Source organism: Mobula birostris, chromosome 15 (genome assembly GCF_030028105.1).
Source record: "Mobula birostris isolate sMobBir1 chromosome 15, sMobBir1.hap1, whole genome shotgun sequence".
NCBI lineage: Eukaryota > Metazoa > Chordata > Chondrichthyes > Myliobatiformes > Myliobatidae > Mobula > Mobula birostris.
Genome location: NC_092384.1, coordinates 23893771 through 23913115, shown reverse-complemented (window position 1 = coordinate 23913115; position 19345 = coordinate 23893771). Strand labels below are relative to the sequence as shown.

General features: G+C 43.4%; 2 protein-coding genes across 5 annotated transcripts in view; one reads left to right on the top strand and one right to left on the bottom strand.

The window, feature by feature from the left end:
• The window catches only part of arl2bp (ADP-ribosylation factor-like 2 binding protein), a 45813-nt gene extending 36071 nt beyond the window's left edge, over window positions 1–9742 (top strand). For all 4 annotated transcript variants that reach the window (XM_072279456.1, XM_072279457.1, XM_072279455.1 and 1 more), the window contains 2 exons: window positions 4514–4610; window positions 7816–9742. In XM_072279456.1, the coding sequence (XP_072135557.1) occupies window positions 4514–4610; window positions 7816–7923 (205 nt within the window). In that variant the 3' untranslated portion in view covers window positions 7924–9742. The remainder of the gene's footprint in view (window positions 1–4513; window positions 4611–7815) is intronic.
• A 2787-nt stretch (window positions 9743–12529) lies between these two features.
• LOC140210259 (plasmolipin-like) overlaps window positions 12530–19345 on the bottom strand; it is a 51382-nt gene continuing 44566 nt past the window's right edge. Inside the window, exons 3-4 of the mRNA XM_072279135.1 lie at window positions 18723–18845; window positions 12530–14220 (exon numbers count right to left, since the gene is read on the bottom strand). Coding sequence (XP_072135236.1) covers window positions 14101–14220; window positions 18723–18845 — 243 coding nt within the window. The 3' untranslated portion in view covers window positions 12530–14100. The remainder of the gene's footprint in view (window positions 14221–18722; window positions 18846–19345) is intronic.

The following is a 19345-nucleotide window of genomic DNA, read 5'->3' as shown; positions in this document are numbered from 1 at the left end:
GTAACACTCACAACACGCTGGAGGAACTCGGCAGGTCAGGCAGCATCTGTGGAAACGATCAGTCAATGTTTCGGGCTGGAGCCCTTCATCAGGACTGAAGAGGGAAGGGGCAGAGGCCCTATAATGAAGGTAGGGGGAGGGTGGGAAGGAGAAGGCTGGTAGGTTCCAGGTGAAAAACCAGTAAAGGGAAAGATCAAGGGGTGGGGAGGGGAAGCAGGGAGAGGATAGGCAGGAAAGGTGAAGAAGGAATAGGGGAAAACACAATGGGTGGTAGAAGGAGGCGGAACCATGAGGGAGGTGATAGGCAGTTGGGGGAGGGGGAAGAATGAAATAGGGATAGGGGAAGGGAGGGGGAGGAAATTACCGGAAATTGGAGAATTCTATGTTCATACCAAGGGGCTGGAGACTACCTAGACGGTATATGAGGTGTTGCTCCTCCAACCTGAGTTTAGCCTCATCATGGCAGTAGAGGAGGCCATGTATGGACATATCCAAATGGGAAGCAGAGTTGAAGTGGGTGGCAACCGGGAGAACCTGTCTGTTGTGGCGGACGGAGCGGAGGTGCTTGACGAAGTGGTCCCCCAATCTGCGTCAGGTTTCACCGATGTAGAGAAAGCCGCACCGGGAGCACCGGATGCAATAGATAACCCCAACAGACTCACAAGTGAAGTGTTGCCTCACCTGGAGGGACTGTTTGGGGCCCTGAATGGTGGCAGGAGAGGAGGTGTCGGGACAGGTGTAGCACTTACGCTTACAGAGATAAGTGCCGGATGGGAGATCCGTGGGGAGGGACATGTGGATCAGGGAGTCACGGAGGGACCGATCCCTGCGGAAAGCGGAGAGGGGTGGGGAGGGAAAGATGTGCTTAGTGGTGGGGTCCTGTTGAAGGTGGCAGAAGTTGCAGAGGATAATGTGCTGGATCCGGAGGCTGGTGGGGTGGTAGGTGAGGACAAGGGGAACTCTGTCCCTGTTGTGGTGGCGGGAGGATGGGGTGAGGGCCGAAGTGCGGGAAATGGAGGAGATGCGGATGAGGGCATCATTGATGACAGCAGAAGGGAAACCACGATCCTTAAAGAAAGAGGACATTTGAGATATCCTGGAACGGAAAACCTCATCCTGGGAGCAGATGCGGTGGAGACAGAGGAACTGGGAATAGGGAATGGCATTTTTGCATGTGGTGGGGTGGGAAGAGGTATAGTCAAGGTAGTTATGAGAGTCATTGGGCTCGTAGAAGATGTTAGTAGACGGTCTGTCTCCAGAGATGGAGACTGAGAGATCGAAAAAGGGGAGAGAAGTGTCCGAGTTAGACCAAGTGAATTTGAGGGCTGGGTGGAAGTTTGAAGTAAAGTCGAGGAAATTTACGAGCTCAGCATGGGTGCGGGAAGTAGCACCAATGTAGTTGTCAATGTACCGGAGGAAAAGTTAGGGAGCAGTACCAGAATAGGTTTGGAGCACAGACTGTTCCACATAACCAACGAAGAGACAGGCATAGCTGGGACCCATGCGAGTGCCCATAGCTACACCCTTGGTCTGAAGAAAGTGGGAAGAGCCAAAAGAGAAGTTATTTATTAAGTGTGAGTACCAGTTCCGCCAACCGGAGGAGGGTAGTGGTGGTGGGGAACTGGTGAGGTCTATTGTCCAAAAAGTAGCGGAGGGCTTTGAGGCCTTCTTGATGGGGAATGGAGGTGTATAAGGATTGGACATCCATAGTGAAAATGAAGCAGTCGGGACTGGGGAACTGGAAGTTATTGAAGAGCTGGAGGGCATGGGATGTATCCCGGATGTAGGTGGGGAGGAACTGAACTATGGGTGACAAAATGGAGTCCAGGTAGGCAGATACATGTTTGGTGGGACAGGGACAGGCAGAAACTATGGGTCTACCGGGACAGTCCGGCTTGTGGATCTTGGGGAGGAGGTAAAACAAAGTGGTACGGGGTGTGGGAATTAGTAGTTTAGTGGCTGAGGATGGAAGGTCTCCGGAGTTGATAAGGGTAGTGATGGTATGGGAGACAACGGTTTGATGTTTTTTGGTGGGGCCCTGTTTCAGGGGTAAGTAAGAGGCGGTGTCAGAGACCTGCTGTTTGGCCTCAGTGAGGTAGAGGTCCGTCCGCTAGACTACTACGGCACCACCTTGGTCAGCGGGTTTGATGGTGAGGTTGGGATTAATGTGGAGGGCAGTGCGTTCAGAGGGAGTGAGGTTGGAACAGGAGAGAGGAGTGGTGAAGTTGAGACGGTTGATGTCTCAGCGACAGTTGGAGATGAAGAGATCGAGTGCAGGTAGAAGGCCTGGGCGGGGTGTCCAGGAGGAGGAGGAGGGTTGAAGACAGGAGAAGGGGTTATCAGTAGGGGGAGGGGAATCCTTGTCAAGGAAGTAGGCTTGAAGACGTAGGCGACGGAAGAAGAGTTCAGCGTCATGGCGGGCATGGAACTCACTGAGGTGTGGACGGAGGTGGACAAAAGTGAGGCAGAATGTTCTGCCTCAGAGAGGGGAAGGTCAGAGGGGATGGTGAAGACACGGCAAGGGTTGGGGCTGGCCTCAGAGGAGGGTAAAGAGTGGGAGGTCTCAGGAGGGAGGGGGGGTTTGGGATATTCAGGGAGAGCGGAGTTAGGGGAGGATGAGGGATCAGAGGAATGGAGGGGCGATGAAGGGTAGAGGGAAGGTTGGGAGTCGCGGGTAGAGGGTAGTGGGGGAATGAGACGAGCGGTCGGACCCAGCAGCAGTAAGAGTGGTTCTGGTCTGGAGAGGGTCAGGACCTCGGTCCGAGCTGGATCTGGAGCTGGGGCTGGCGGAGCCTGTAGCCTGCAGGGTGCCGGAACTGAGGTCTATGAACTGTTGTTTTGGAGAGAGAGAGAGAGAGAGAGAGAGTTATTTAACAGCTTGTTTGTAAAAGAGAGAGAGAGAGACAGTCTAACTGATTGGACTGTCACTTTAAGGCACTGGAAGTAACTTTGGATTTCTACTGAGTTGTGTTTGGAGACAGCACCGAGCAGCTCGTAATTTGCTATGGTGACCGAAGAGGGTGTTATTTAATGGACACTCGATGTTATGATTTTGGGCAGGTTGTTGATATTTCTTCAAGGATTTTTGCCTGCTTGCATTTCTCACAGAGATGAAGGAGGGATTATTTGAATGACAGTTGATGCTCAGTACGGGAAGATAAATTAGGAAGTCAGATGATACAGACCTCAGACACATGATCTGGACACTGAATGAGCATTGTTGTGCCCACAGAGAAAGTGGGTTTTGGAGGATCGATCAGGCGAATCGATCCAATCGCTCTTGCAGTGGAAGGAGGAAAAGGGGTTGACTGGTGGGGAGTTGTCTATGTGTCCACCCTCGCCTGGGTGATAGCTCCACCACAGAAAACCGGTCCCCTTTGTTAAAGCCACAGTCAGTGACTTTGAAAGGATTTCGAAGGACGACGAGAAGATTGACAGCATCAGCTCACCTCAAGACTCAAATCTCTCCCTCTCTCTCTCTCCATCACTACTCAACTAAATACCACAAACTGAACTGAACTTTACTCATCATCATAAGACTGTATCTTTTTACCCCTAGACTTAAAGAAGCCTGGTTTTTCATACATATATATTCCACACTTACTTTTATGTAATCATTGCTAACCTGTTTGATTTATCTACATTTATATTACTGTATTGCGTAGTTACTAATAAATATTATTAGTTTATAGCAATACGAGACTCCAAAGTGTTTTCCATCTCTGCTGGTTCTTTATTCCTGTCACGGGGTCCGTGACAATTGAGTAGATTTAAAGTGGTGGTTGGTAGGTTCTTGATTAGTCAAGGCGTCAAAGGTTATGGGGAGTAGTTAGGAGTTCTATCCCGCTCTTTGTGATTGTTAATAAATGACTTGGATGAGGAAGTGGAAGGGTGGGTTAGTAAGTCTGCAGCTGACACTAAGGTTGTTGATGTTTTCAATAGTGTAGAAAGTTGTTGTAGATTACAACAGAACATGTGCAGCTGTTATTTAGCTAATTTACTTCTGAAGTAGGTTTATAAATAACTACCCAGAAAAGCAAGCGCGGTTTTAAATATATAAGTTGGGGGTCTATTCACTGTTGAAGAGCCCCTATTCTAATTTGCATTTGGATTAGTTATTTGCATAAAATTTGCATATTAGTCAGAAAATGTTGAGCAGCCTTTCATTTGGTTCTTGATAAGAAGGAAAAGCTTTCACAATTTCTTCTTGCAAAAATTAATTCAGAAGCTTTTTAATTTTCTTGTTACAACAAATTGTTAGTCACTAAGTTAGCCAGTAAATTTCCCATCAACCTGCTCTGCAGACTATCGGTTCCTTTGGGCTTATCATCAATATTGCATGCAATTTACATCAGACTTGAACCTCTGCAGTTTCTTAAGCCATTGCCACATCCATTGGAAAATATTACAAAAGCAGACAGTGCCTAAGTTTGAATTATTATAGTTGAGAAACATAATTCATCACTGAAAATCACATAAAATATAACAATAGTACTGTTGTGGTTTATTGCAGGCAACATAAAGATGAAATATCTGGAGATATATTTGACATGTTGCTGACCTTCACTGATTTCCTGGCTTTCAAAGAAATGTTCCTTGACTACAGAATGGTATGTGATGCTGCTCTGTGTGAAATTAAAGCGCAATGTCACATTTGTTCACCACATTTCAGTCTGGGAAGGTAACATATTCAAATACCAGCCTTTCCTGATTTAGCTGGTCCTACACAAGCACTGCGAGGGTACAACCATTAATTTTTATGTCTGCTGGTCAGAAGGGATAGAGGAGTTAAGATTCAAAGGCGATTTGTGTTCTTGCATTGAGAAAATAAACCCAATTTTCAAGCTTGTTGAGCTTGTGTTAATGTATTTAGTTTTCTGAGGACAACTATATATTTATGGGTGTTGTCAAACTGAATGATTAATATATCTTAGATAATTGTATACGATTTTGGTGGAGTATAAGATAATTCTGTTGAATAAAATCTGTCATGTGACAAGTTTAGGCTGATGAATGCCTTAACTAGCCTCTTCTATTTTCTATCCCCCTTTGGATCTTTTAGCCAAGAGGACTTAATTGTAGAAGCTTTTATGACCTCCAGGTTATTAAAGACTCCCAACATATGAACAGCATTATGAAAAATGATAATTCAAAATCTAGAGATACTGGAAATCTGAAATAAAACAAAATGCTGGAAACTCTCAGCAGGTCAGGCATCTGTGAAAGAGAAAGCGTTAATATTTCACGTTGTTAAAGTTTCTTTGACAGAGCTGAGAAAAGGCAAAAATGTTGGTTTTATGTTGCAAAGACGTTGGGAAGATCGCTGAGAGGGTGAGGCCATGGTTTCCATGCTGATCCAGTGGATTAATGAGGGTGGTTAGAAACACAACATGAAGGTATACAGAAGCTGTAAGGAATGCCAAGACACAAGGACACACTAACGGAGAGAGGAAAACCTAACGCAGTATTACAGATAGATGACCTGTGACAGAACTTGCTAATTCAGAAACAAACAGGGAATGTGTGATACCCAAAAGCTAATGAATTTACTGTTGAATGTGAAAGGTTGCAGTGTGACCAAACAAAAGATGAGATGACGCAGACAGACAAGTCAGTGGACTAGAATAGACAATAGGCAGCTCGGAGAGAGCATTGTGCAAATGCTCCACAATGTGTTCACCGATGTGGAGAGAACATGGTGTGATCACTGAATGTAATTCACATGAAAGTAATAGGGCAAATTTCTTCTGTGCCTTAAAGGCCTGTTTGAGTCCCTGGATGCTGGGAAGAGATGAGATAAAAAGATTTTTATTGTATTTCCTGCAATTACAAAGTAAAATGTTGTAAGAATGGGAGTATTTGGTGGAGAGGGAAGACCAGACCAGGTAGTCCTGAAAGGAATAACCCCTTCATGTTGAAAAGTGATGAGAGAGGGAATATAGGCCTAGTGGTTGAACCTGCTTGAAGGTTGCGAATATAAAGACAAACTGGATGGGACAAAGGAATTGGAACCTGTGAAAGTGGTACAAAAATCAGCGGCGTCAGGTGGAAGATGATTTTTTGAATATGGAAGCAATGGAGTGGGGGAGAAAGAGCAAGCAAACTTTTATCTTGCTGTATCAGAGAGCAGAGCTGCAGAAAATAGTTGAGTTATTATTGAGATCTCTAACTTATGGTAGAGTAGAAGACATGCCAGAAGTCGAGAGTGAAAAGTCTCGTCATCAGAGCAAAAATGACAGACTGAGGAATAGTGAGAACAGAATAGGCGTATTTACAAGAGTGAAGATGGATGGAATGTATCAAGAAAGTTGTCAGAGTCTATGAGCTTATTATAAGACCTTAAGACATAGGAGCAGGACTAGGCCATTCAGCCCATCCAGTCTGTTCCACCATTGCATCATGGCTGATTGAATAACACTCTCAACCCCATTCTCTTGCCTTCTCTCTGTAACTTTTGACGCCCAGACTAATCAAGAACCTATCATCCTCTGCTTTAAAGATGCCCAATGACTTGGCCTCCTCAGCTATCTGTGGCAATGAATTCCACAGATTCACTCACCTCCGGCTAAAGAAATCCCTCATCTCTGTTCTAAGTGGACGTCCCTCTATTCTGAGGCTGTGCCCTCTGGTCCTCAGCCTCCCCATTATAGGAAATATACTGTCTATATCCACTCTATCTAGACCTTTCAATATATGATACGTTTCAATGAGTCCCTCCCCCCCCCCCATTTCTTCTAAACTACAGTGTGTACGGGCCCAGAGCTAACAAGCGTTTTTTGTATGTTAACTCTTCCATTCCCAGAAGCATTCTCGTGAACTTCCTCTGACCCTCTCCAATGCCAGCATATCTTTTCTTGGGTAATGGGCCCAAAACTGCCCACGATACTCCGTGTGGTCTTACCAATGTCTTATAAAGCCTCAGCATTACGTCCTTGCTTTTATATTGTCCTTTGGAAATGAATGCTAATATTGCATTTGCCTTGCTTACCACTGATTCAACCTGCAAATTAACTTTTAGGGAATCCTCCATGAGGACTCCAGGTCCCCTTGCACCTCCCACTTCCTCACCCACTCTCCCACTCTGTAATGGATGTTTAAAGCTAAACCTATCTGCTGAGATGGAGGAATCCAGAAAGGTAACGGAAAAATCAGATGGGCAATATGAAAATGAGAGCAGGGTGGAAATTCACAGGAAAAGTAGCAAACTTATTATGTTTGTAAGAATGCAGAAAGAAGCCCTCATCAATGTGCTGGAAAAATCTTTGAGGGATGAAGCGCGACTAGTACTGTAACAAAGCTATTCCACGTATCCCACAGAAGGTCAGGCCTTTCCTTATCCTGCGGCCCATGCAATACCAGAATTACACGTAATGCGGTTTAAGTTGTTGCTCAATGTAAGAACAAGATCAGCCAAGCATGTGAGTGTGTAGGTGGGGAGGAACTGGTGGTGCTGCTGTTCAAGGAAGAAGTAGAGGGCTCTCACGTCATTTTGATGTGAGATGGGGATGTACAAGGATGTTTAGAATACAAGTGTTTAGAATAAAGTATTTTCTCTGCAGTTTATCTGTTTGGGGTGCAGGAACTGTCTCTTGCACCAGGTTGGTGCATCAACCCTTGATACCTAGGTATCATGTGTGTATAGAAATGGAGCCAAGCAAATGGTGTCATTGGGTTCTGGTTCGATTACAGGCTGAGGAAGTACAAAGCTAATCATTAAATCTGTTGCTGTCATAGGAGTTAAATCATGTCAGATGCTGTTTAATTGGTGACTTAACTCAAATATTTTCTCCCTCATGTTAAATTTTGCCTTTTCAGGAAAAAGAAGGGCACGGCCTTGACTTTAGTGGCGATCTCATAGTGACGCCTTTATCAAAATCCTCATCGTTGTCTCCAGCTTCAAATAATATTCTACCTTTGCAATAGTTTAACTGAATATTTGTAAAGTTCTGCATTTTTTCCTGTACAGTGATGTATTCCATCCATGATGATGAAACAGGCATTTTGATATGTTTCAGTATTCTCTAGGGAAGTTTGTACAGGGACATTCTAAAGCTCAGAAGTCTTCAACACTTTGGGAACCCAACCTATCCAAGAACTCAAGACAACAATTTTGCAACCCTTAAATCCAGTCCAATGTAGGTTACAGTCTACATTTTATCCTTTTCAAATCGGAATAGTGATAACTCCCTTTCAGATTTTGCTTAGAATATAGAACACTACAAGACAGTACAGGCCCTTTGGCCCACAATGTTGTGCCAACCTTTTAATCAATTCTAAGATCAATCTAACCCTTCCCTCTTACATAACCGTTCATTTTTGTATCATCCTTATTCCTATTGAAGAGTTTCTTAAATGACCCTAATGTATCTTACCACCTCTGACAAAATGTTCCATACACGCACAACTCTGTGTAAAGAACTTGCTTCTGACATTCTCCTCCCCCTCCGTCCCATACCTTCCTCCATTCACCTTAAATGATGCCCCCTTGTTTTTGCAGACTGTTTCTATTCGTTCTAGGAGTCATGAAAAGTTGCAATTTTCCAGAGTTTTTGGGAGCCATATAAATATTGTAACTGGAGGCAGATATTATTGTCATTCAGGAAACAAAGGAATTAATTATGCTTTAAGTCAAACCAAGTCCGCCACCCTCCAGCAAATTGTTTGTTTCATGTGCCAACATTTGCAGTCCTTTGTGTCTGAATTTTGGAAAATTAACTCTGAACTCCATTGAATTATATCCTATTGACCTGAATAACCACATCCAGAAACAATGTTTCCCTTGTTTTCTGCACCCACCCACTTCATATTTCATTCTGACCTAAGGCCAGTCAGCTCACAGTCCATTCTAACTCCTGGAGCCGACAATCCCATTAGTTCATGCCCCTTCTTCATTTCCTTTCATCATGCAAATTATTTCTTATCACACATGCCCAATCCATTCCTTTTGTCATTTACTCTACACATTCATCTACCAGCCCGTCTTTAACGTGTGGGAGAAAACCAGAGCAACCAATAGAAACCTGTACAGCCACAAAGAAAAATGTGCAAAGTGCAGACACAGACTGCATCTAAGATTAGCACTGAATCCGAGTCAATGAAGCTGCACCAGTTGCTGTGACACTCTGGCCCCTTTCATCTTGCAGAGTAATCCACTGTGTGTAAAATGAAATCATCCTCCCTGAGCTGACTGGAATCTTTAAATCCAGACAACACTAAATCAGGTTTTAACATCTCCAAGTGCCTAAATTCAAATTATACTTTAACTTGTCATAGCACTGTAATATTGTCTGAACTGAAACCAAGACTTCCACGGAGAAGTTGGCCATTGTCTTAATAATAATATGCACACAACGGACATAATCTCAAACATCCAAAGTTTTTGGCATCTTAATTAGAGAATACCATAACATTTTGACTTGCTTGAAACATTTTTGTGAGATACCAGTATAGGCAGTTAGTGTTCTTTTACCACTTAATTTCTATTCATATGACTGCTTAATTGTCCAGTACTATTGATTGTTTATTCCAGTTAATGGATTTAACTCAGCCTTTTAGTGTTACTCAGTTCAACATGTAAGAAAGAAGATTTTGTTAAGAAGAGTGCAGAGTATTATGGCTTTCTTAGTAAAGAAAATTGAATGTGTCATTTTAGCTTTTGTTTCACTGTGGGTTGTGAATGTTTATATTTTCATTTTTGTACATACTTTTATTCCAATGTATTTTGAATAAAGGATTGCTGAAATGCATGTTTGTAAGACGAGTGCTTTTGATTTCTAAATACACAGATAATGTCTAATTATCAGTTATTAATTCACAGTACCAACATCATAAAATTGCAGCATACATGTCTGCCTATAATTAACAGCTTATAATTCCATTTACTCTTAATTTTCCCTTGACTCCAATAAAAATGAGGCTGTTCAACAATCAGCAAATATGATGTAGAGAAGCAGAGAGCTCAGAGTCTATGAGGTCATTGCTGATCAATGACCATCACAGTCCCTCTACCGCAGTCTAACACTTGTCAGTGCAGTAGGGCTGCTGAATGACAAGAGAGCTCTGGCCAAGTGATATTCATTCCCTTTCCCCCCTCTCCCCCCCCTCTCCCCCCCCTCTCCCCCCCCTCCTCCCCCCCCTCTCCCCCCCCCTCTCCCCCCCCCTCTCCCCCCCCCTCCCCCCTCTCCCCCCCTCTCCCCCCCTCTCCCCCCCTCTCCCCCCCTCTCCCCCCCTCTCCCCCCCTCTCCCCCCCTCTCCCCCCCCTCCCCCCCCTCTCCCTCCCTCTCTCCCCCTCTCCCTCTCTCCCCCTCTCCCCCTCTCCCCCTCTCCCCCTCTCCCCCTCTCCCCCCCTCCTTCCCCCCCTCTCCCCCCTCCTTCCCCCCTCTCCCCCCCTCCTTCCCCCCTCTCCCCCCCTCCTCCCCCCCTCTCCCCTCCTCCTCCCCCTCTTCTTCTTCCTCCTCCTCCTCCATAGGAGTGACAATGCAAGAAATGTTTTCATCTGTACGTAATTACTCCACTAATTACTTCAGTTGCAGCTCCTTACAAACTATTAGGAAACTGAAGCTGCAGCTGGATGATCTTCAGCTCATCCAGGAGTCTGAGGAGGTGATAGGGGTGACCACCTCACTGGAGCCCCTATCTAAGTTGCAGGAGGGAGGTACAGTAGCTGGATGACTGTCACGAGAGGGGAAGGGAATAGGCAGACAGTGCAATGCTGTGACCATGCTTTGGATACTGTTGGGAGGGGAGAAGGCAGAAGAATGGGGTTGAGAAGGATAAATCAGCCATGACAGAATGGCAGAGCAGGCTGCATGGGCTAAATTCTATGTGTTTTATGGTATTATGGTCAATTACTTCTCTGCTTGCAAAACCTCACTGGTAAAGTGTTCGAATCGTACAGCATAGAAACAGATCATTTGGCTTCCTGACATATGATGTATCTAATGCATCTCCATGACAAATTCATGCTGTATGCCAAAATAAAACAATGGAATCCTGATTTGGATAATTTGCACAGATTATCCTGAGACGTGAATCTCCTATTTTGATAATAAATTTGCTTCAAACTTTGTGATGTTGGTAAGCATTAGAGTAGGTGGCAACTTGGCCTGTTCATAGGTCAGACGATGCTAGGAACTTAGCCCCTTAGCCCAATAATTGTGCTGTGTAACACACAATGGAGCAAAAATTTTTAAAAACTATTAGGATCAAAGAATCATTCTATTTAAAGATGTGTCCTATTGGTGTGATAGCTTAGATTCCAATTAGTGACTATTATGGTGATACCAGGGCAAAAATTGAGAGGTAAATACTATAGTACAATAATTCCAAGAAGCATAAAATAGATTTGTGTTGGATACTATCATATTTAAAATAATTTTCTTTGGTCTCTTCCTGAGTTATCTATTTCACTGTGAGATCAGTGCATTCCCTTCAAGGCTGGCATTTTGGTACTTGGGGAAACCACTAACCTGACCTCACTATTTGCTCACATTTTGCTCTTTTATTTACATATTATTGTAACATAATTTTTTAATGTATTGCACTGTACTACTGCAGTAAAATGACAGAAAATGTTATTGACTACCCCATCAGGAGGCACTTACAAGCTACTCAGCAATTCTTTGTTGGAATTTTCTTATTGGTTTGGAGTTCATCACAGTCTTCGTTTAAATATGGACTAAAGCATTGAATTCCAGAGGAAAAGTGAGGATGACTGACCTTGGCATCAAGGCAGTATTTTGACCTATCAAGGAATCCTGGTCAAACTAAAGTTAAAGTAGGAGACAGCCAATGACAAAGTCTAACCACCGACCACTGATAATTAATACTGTTCCCATTATAGCAGGGTGGAAGCTGGCTATCCAGTGATGAATTATCCACGTTTTACCTCACCATTTATATTAGTGGCGCATTGAATCAGTCTGCATGTCTGGATCAGTGTAGCGCAAGTGATGCTCAACAGGAGGCAGTGAACTTGATTGGTGCTCCATAAATATTCATTCCCTCAGCTGCTCATGCACCATTGCTGCAGTTTATGCTATCTACATAAATGCATCATAATTACTTAATGCCAGGTTGACAGCACCTCCCTTACCTGCAAGGGGCACCAGGGCACAAGAGAATACCAGTACCAGTAGCCCCTGCCATGCCCATCTCCCAAATCAGACAGACTCCTGACTTGGAATTAGAATTGCCATGCCTTCATCGTTGCTGGTCTAAATCCTAAAACAGGTAAATATTTATTTTCCAGGGCAAGTGCAACTCCAATAGCACTTAGTGTTTGACACCATCAATCAGCTAAGCTTCACATACATTATCAAAAGCTCCACCACATACACTTTGTGACCAATAATAGGATAGAGTTTGGCTGTGGCTCTGCCTTGTTTAAATTACTGACTTACATAAATAAGGAGCTCCCAATGAAATTGCAGCCTTTAACATCCCATGGTGCCTTCAACCGAAGATAAGCGAGGCAAAGCTCCCAAAATCAACTCAATATGAACAAGCACAACCATATGTTGGTTTCTAATTTCATTTATTGGAAGATTGGTACAGATCACTGATTTTTATTCAGTACATTAATGGATGAAACTCTTTATATAAATACAGTATAGTTCATTTATTTAATACAAGGGGTGATTGATATGTTCGTGGCCTAAGGTAGAAGAAATCCATTTTAGAAAACCTAGCACATTTATTTTTCAACATAGTCCCCTCCTACATTTACACACTTAGTCCAGTGGTTGTGGAGCATACGAATATACACAATAAAAACCCTAATCTCTACCAAATAACCACACAATCTCCTTTGCTATTTTCAGTTTGATTTAAGATAAAAATGGTTCTTTAGATTTTAAATAAACAAAATTAAACTATGGTGGGGGGGGGAATGATCCATTTTGAAAGCTTGTCGTTGTAATTCCTGAGTCATTTATTTTTTCTTAACCAACCACTAATTGTTATGAAAGGCACAAGTGTGCAGTTTAATGCTTGAATACTACTTCTTCCCCTCCTACTGTTGCTCATGCCTACAACTCTGGCACTGTTGAGTCTTGAGCATTCTCCAACCACATGGCTTAATCTCTCACCATTCCTCTACCTCTCGCTTCTTCATCATCCTCTTCCCCTTTATTAATACTAGAAGACATATCTTCAACCACCAAGATCCACTGTTCTGGAATTCCATTCCTCATTCCATCTGCTACTTCAGTTTGCTCTCCTCATTTCAAGGCACTACTTTGGCTGAGCTTTCAGTCGACATCACTATATTCTATGTTAGGTGTTTTATTTTGTTTTCCCATTATTCCTCTGGGAAGTCACTTGGTTAAGATTGTTGAAGTTCCCTGGGTGATATGCCATTTGTAGCCTTGGGGCATGTGCAGAGTTTCAGGTATCTCAGTAAATTCAACTGAATCTGGCCTGTGCACTCCATAGCAAAGACGAGACTCATCCCTCACATCCTCACCTCCTTTCTGCAAATCCATTAACTTTAAAAAAACAATAATTATGACGGTTCCCTCGGGAAAGCATATTTCAATATAATCTCACTTTGTACTGATGCCGAAGTGCGAGTTACATTTATAGGTAGAAACTTGCAGTGCCGGGTGCAGGCAGTGTATTCAATCAAAAGGGTAACATACTAGGGTCCACCTAAAATGCCTCCTCAGCCAAATCAGCACAGGTTAACAATTAAGTCTGGAAGTTCTTGCTTGTACTGTTGAGCACCTGCAATCTTTATCTGTTTAATAATGCTGATCATTTCTTAACTAATCGTACTTGTAATCCGTGCTCAGGACTGTTTTGTTGGTAGGATGCTTCAGCTGCAATTGGCTGACATGTAACTCTCACAAAGGCAAAACTGAAAATTGTGTGGAAAATACATCAGGTTTTGAGAAAAACTGCAATAATCCCAAAAGTGAAATCAAAGCAATTTAAAAGTTAAAAAATACAATAAATTTGCTTATCCTTGGTAACAGCAGAGAATTTACAACCTTTAACCAGAATGCATGTGGAGCTAGAGCTGAGAGTGTTTCTAGACCTAAAACAACACACTTGGCTTGGGCTTTTGAAAGTGGGTAAAAAATGATTCAACAAGTGAGATTATGCTGAATTATTACCAGTTGTCTGACTTGTTGCTGCGTTGTCCTGACTTCTGTACAGGTATAGGCAGGAATGGAAAGTACTCAGTCCATATGAAATCATCACCACTCCTGCAAAGAACTGTGGGAAAAGCACATCAGGTCAACATTAATATGTTTGAATTCTCTCTTGAAATACAGACTTGTACTGGGAAAAGAATGAAGTAAATTGAGAAAGATGGACATTTAACAGCACTCCTCCACGTGGTAACTGAAGAAAAGGGTTAATCCCACCATTGACTAATATTCATTCACTGCTGGACTTCAAACCTACCAGGGAACACAAGATGGGAAAGATACCATAAGACATAGGTGCAGAATTACAGTAGGCCATTTGGCCCATCCAGTCTGCCCCACCATTCCACCATGACTGATTTATTATTCCTCTCATTCTCCTGCCTTCTCCCCATAACCTTTGATGCCCTGTTTTAAATATACTCAATAACTTGGCCTCTGCAGATTCACTAAAGAAATTCCTCCTTATCTCTGTTCTAAATGGACATCCCTCTATTCTGAAGTTGTGCCCTCTGGACCGAGACTTTCCCTCTAAAGGGGACATCCTCCTCACATCTAATCTGTCCAGACTTTTCAATATTCGATGGGTTTCATTGAGATACCTACACCCGCCGATTCTTCTAAACTCCAGTGAGTGCATGCCAAGAGCCATCAAGTGCTTCCTGTATGTTAAACCTATCATTCCTGAAATCATTCTCGTGAACCTCCTCTGGGCCCTTTCCAATGCCAGTACATCTTTTCTTAGAAAAAGAACTCAAAACTGCCCACATACCCCAAGTGCAGTCTGACCAGTGCTTTATAAAGCCTCAGCATTACATCATTACTCTTAAATTCTAGTTCTCGACATGAATGGTAACATTGCATTTGCCTTCCTTACCACCAACTGAGCCTGCAAGTTCACCTTTGGGAAATCCTGCACAATGATTCACAAGTCCCCTTGCACCTCTGCTTTTTTAATTTTCTTCCCATTTGGAAAGTTGTCTATGCCTTTATTCTGTCTACCAAAGTGCATAAACGTACACTTTCCAACACTATATTCCATCTGCCACTTTGCCCATTCTCCCAATCTGTCTAAGTTCTTCTGCAGTCTCCCTGCTTCCTCAATGCCATTTGCTGCTCCATCCATCTTTGTGTCGTCGGCAAACTTGGCCACAAAGCCATCCATTTCATCATCCAAATCATTAACATATAATGTGAAAATAGGTGGTCCCAACAGCAACACCTGCAGAATACCACTAATCATGGCAAACAACCAGAAAAGGCCCCCTTTATTCTGACCCTTTGCCTCCTGCCAGTCAGCCAACCTTTTATCTATGCTAGTATCTTTCCTGTAATACCATGGGCTCTTATCTTGTTAAGCAGCCTCATGTGCACCTTGTCAAAGGCCTTCTGAAAAGCCTGATAAACAAGATCTTCTGACTCTCCTTTGTCTATTCTGCCTGTTATTTTTTCAAAGAGTTCTTGTCAGGCAAGATTCCCCCTTAAGGAATCTCTGCTGACTGGCCTATTCTATCATGAGCTCCAAAACCTCATCCTTAATAGTGGACTCCCAACTTTTTCCCAACCACTGAAGTCAGGCTAAATGGCCTACAATTTCCTTTTTTGGCCTCCCTCTCTTCTTAAAGAGTGGGAGGCTATTTGCAGTTTTCCACTTCTCTGGATCCATTCCAGAATCTAGTGATTCTTGAAGAATCATTCGTAGTGCCTCCACAATATTTTCAGCTTCCTCTTTCAGAATCCTGGGGTGCAGTCCATCTGGTCTAGGTGGCTTATCTATCTTCTGACCTTTCAGATTCCCAAACACCTTCTCCGTAAAATAATAATAATAATAATAATCTCCTTAATAGCAACAACACTCACATTCTCGAATTTCTGGCATACTGCCAGTATCTTCCACAGTGAAGACTGACACAAAATACTGATAAAGTTCATCAGCCATTTCTTTTTCCCCCCCATTTCTACTTCTCTATCATTATCCAGTGGTCCAATATCCACTCTCACCTTTCTTTAACTCTTTATATTTTTGAAAAACTTTTGGTATTGACTGGTTTACCTTTTCTCTCGTTATGGCTTTTTTAGTTGCCTTCTGTTGGTTTTTAAAAGCTTCCCAATTCTCTAACTTCTCACAAATTTTTGCTCCATCATATGCCCTCTCTGTGGCTTTTATATTGGCGTTGACTTCTCTTGTCAGTCACGGTTGTGTCAATCAGCTTTCTTCTTTGGGATGTATCTATTCTGTGCCTTCCAAATTACTCCAATATACTCCAGCCATTGCTGCTCTGCCATCATCCATGCTAGTGTCGCTTTCCAATCAGCCGCACACCACTGTTGTAACACATGATTATTTTAGTTACTGTTGCTTTCCTGTCATATCAAGCCAGTTTGGCCATTCTCCTCTGATCTCGCTCATTAACAAAGCTTTTTCATCCACAGAACTGGCACTTACTGGATTTTTTTTTTTTTGTTTCTCACACCATTCTCTGTAAAATCTAGAGCAGGAGTTCCCACCAGGGTCCACAGACCCCTTGGATAACGGTAGAGGTCCATGGCATTATAAAGGTTGGGAACCCCTACTCCAGAGACTGTTGTCTGTGAATATCCCAGGAGATCAGCGGTTTCTAAAATACTCAAACCACCCCATCTGGCACCAGCAATCATTCTCACAGTCAAAGTCACTTGGATCACTTTTCTTCCCCACTCTGATGTTTGGTCTGAACAACAACTGAACCCCTTGACCGTGCCAGCATACTTTTAAGCATTGAGTTGCTGCCACTTGATTGACTGATTAGATATTTACGTTAACAAGTAGGTGCACAGTCGTATCTAATAAAGTGGCCTCTGAGTGTACATTGATGAATAAACAAATCTGAATCTAATCACAACTAGGTACACAAGTCTGAAAGCAGTAGGTCTCTATTGCTGCAGAGGACAGGCTCCAGCTCTGGACAGGATTACTGGGCCAGGTCTGTGTGGGGCACTGACACCACTCCTGCACAAATGCAGTGTTCAGGCAGTCTTCCCAATGCCACCTGTCTGCCACATCCTCCCATCACTCAGCGGCACACCTGCAGGGATATCTACATGCTCTGACTGTGGAACCCTTCCTGCCCACACACAGACCGTGCTTCCGATCTGTCCTTTCCACACCCCTCACAACCAAGAATGCCTTCGCTCATGTTCCGGTTATGTAGCATCGTTCTGCAGCAGCATGCTGTGCCAACCTCAACGGAGCAGAGCTTGGTTGCCAGGCAACAAAGGCTCTTCACTTCAGTCATGGCTGATGACCACAGATCACCATGAAACCGATCTAGACGGGATAAGTGGCACGCTTACATGCTAATAAGCAGTTTGTGCATTGGAAGAGGGCTGAGCTGGGGAGAGGTGAGAGAGATGTGGGGGAGGGGTAGATTTGCATATTAGCATAGTGCCTTCTGTAGATGTTTTCAACTTCCTGCTGCCCACACCCCAACCAATGGTACCTCAGAGAGAAGAAGAAAGCCCTTAACTCCGAGTGAAGTCATCGGGACACCATAATGACAGCATTTTTCTAAAGCAGGCTTTCTTATTTTTATGAGGCCAAGTTGCTAGCTCGACGCTCAACCCAGCACGGATGGAAAGCGTGCAAGGGATCCTGCTGGAATTGGACTCGGGAGCCTTCGCTCCGAAGTCTGGCTCATATGCCACTACACCACCAGCTGGCAGTACCTCGGATAAGGCCACCAATTTTCTCTTGATGGGGTCGAACATGGAGCCATAGCTGTGGGGGGCTAATTAGCAATTGCCAAGGACACAACCGTAAGCGTCCAAGGCAATGTCCGGGCCCAAACATCTTCAGCCATTGCATCAATGATCTGCCTTCCATCAAGCTATCAGAAATGGGCACTGAAGCTGTAAGCTGGTTAGTAGCAACATCCTCTGAAGATCTGGCACCATGAAGGAGGTTACCATTGTTTTATTAACTTTTGCTGTGTCCTGCACCAATTCTGTTCTGCCTTCAAATATAGAATTGCAGTTAAAACAGTAAGGAGATGATGTGGTTGTTTATTTATTGATTTAATATGTATCTATTTATTTAGAGAAACAGTATGTTACAACAGGCCTTCTGGCTCAAAAAGCCCAGAGTGCCCAATTACACCCATGTGGCCAATTAATCGACTAACCCGTAAGTCTTGGGAATGTGGGAAGGAACCAAAGCATCCAGAGGGAACACAGATGGTCACGGAGAGAATGAGCAAGCGCTTTAAAGACAGCAGCAGGAATTAATCCCAGCTCACAGGTGCTGTAATACTGATAGTTTAGCAGTGGTCTATGCATAGAAGTACAGTAATTTTTAAGTAATCCTTCTGCATCTGGCATCCCTCCATTCCCATTAGATGCTGAGCGGCTGAGAGTGTACTGTATTCAGCATGAAGTGAGGATACATTTGATACAATTACCAAGATTATCCCCAACATAACATCATGATATTGTGTTTATGGCAGATTTTATCATTTTGAAAAAAAGCCAATCTTTTTATTGCACTTGTTTAAAACATAGCATTCACTGAAAAGCAGTAGTTTGGCCACTCACCGCACTAGCTGCTCTGTTATTGTATTTGTAGCTCCCACGAATGGATGTCGGGTCCACTGCGGATGCGTTAGTGATGAAGGCAGTTAAATACAGAACTGTGGCACCCAAATTAAAATAGAGCCGCTGGTGAGAGAGAAAATTGGTTAAACCAATAATACGATTAAAGTTGACCTACTTAATGTGATTAAAGTTAAACTGCCCGAAATAACATAAAACGAACAGAAAAAACAATGGGGAAGGTCAAATACATGAGGGAAAGTTAATATAATTAAAGTACAAGAACAAGAAGGAAACACCATGAACTGTTTCTTAACACCTCTGTCTTCAGAACTAACTGATACCATTGTTTCAAGGACTCCAGCTCCCTTCCTCCACCATTGGTGCTGTCCTCATCCACACCTCCTCCATTCCCAGACACCCGACCTCACCCTGTCTTCACACTGCTCTAACGAGGATAGAATTCCTCTTGTCCTGACCTACCACACCATGAGCCTCCACATCCAGCACATCATTCCCCACAATTTCCACCACCTTCAACGAGATGCTATCACCAAACTCATCTTTACCTCCCCCCACTCTCCACTTGCCATATGGTTCACTCTCCCCGTGTGATTCCCTTGTCT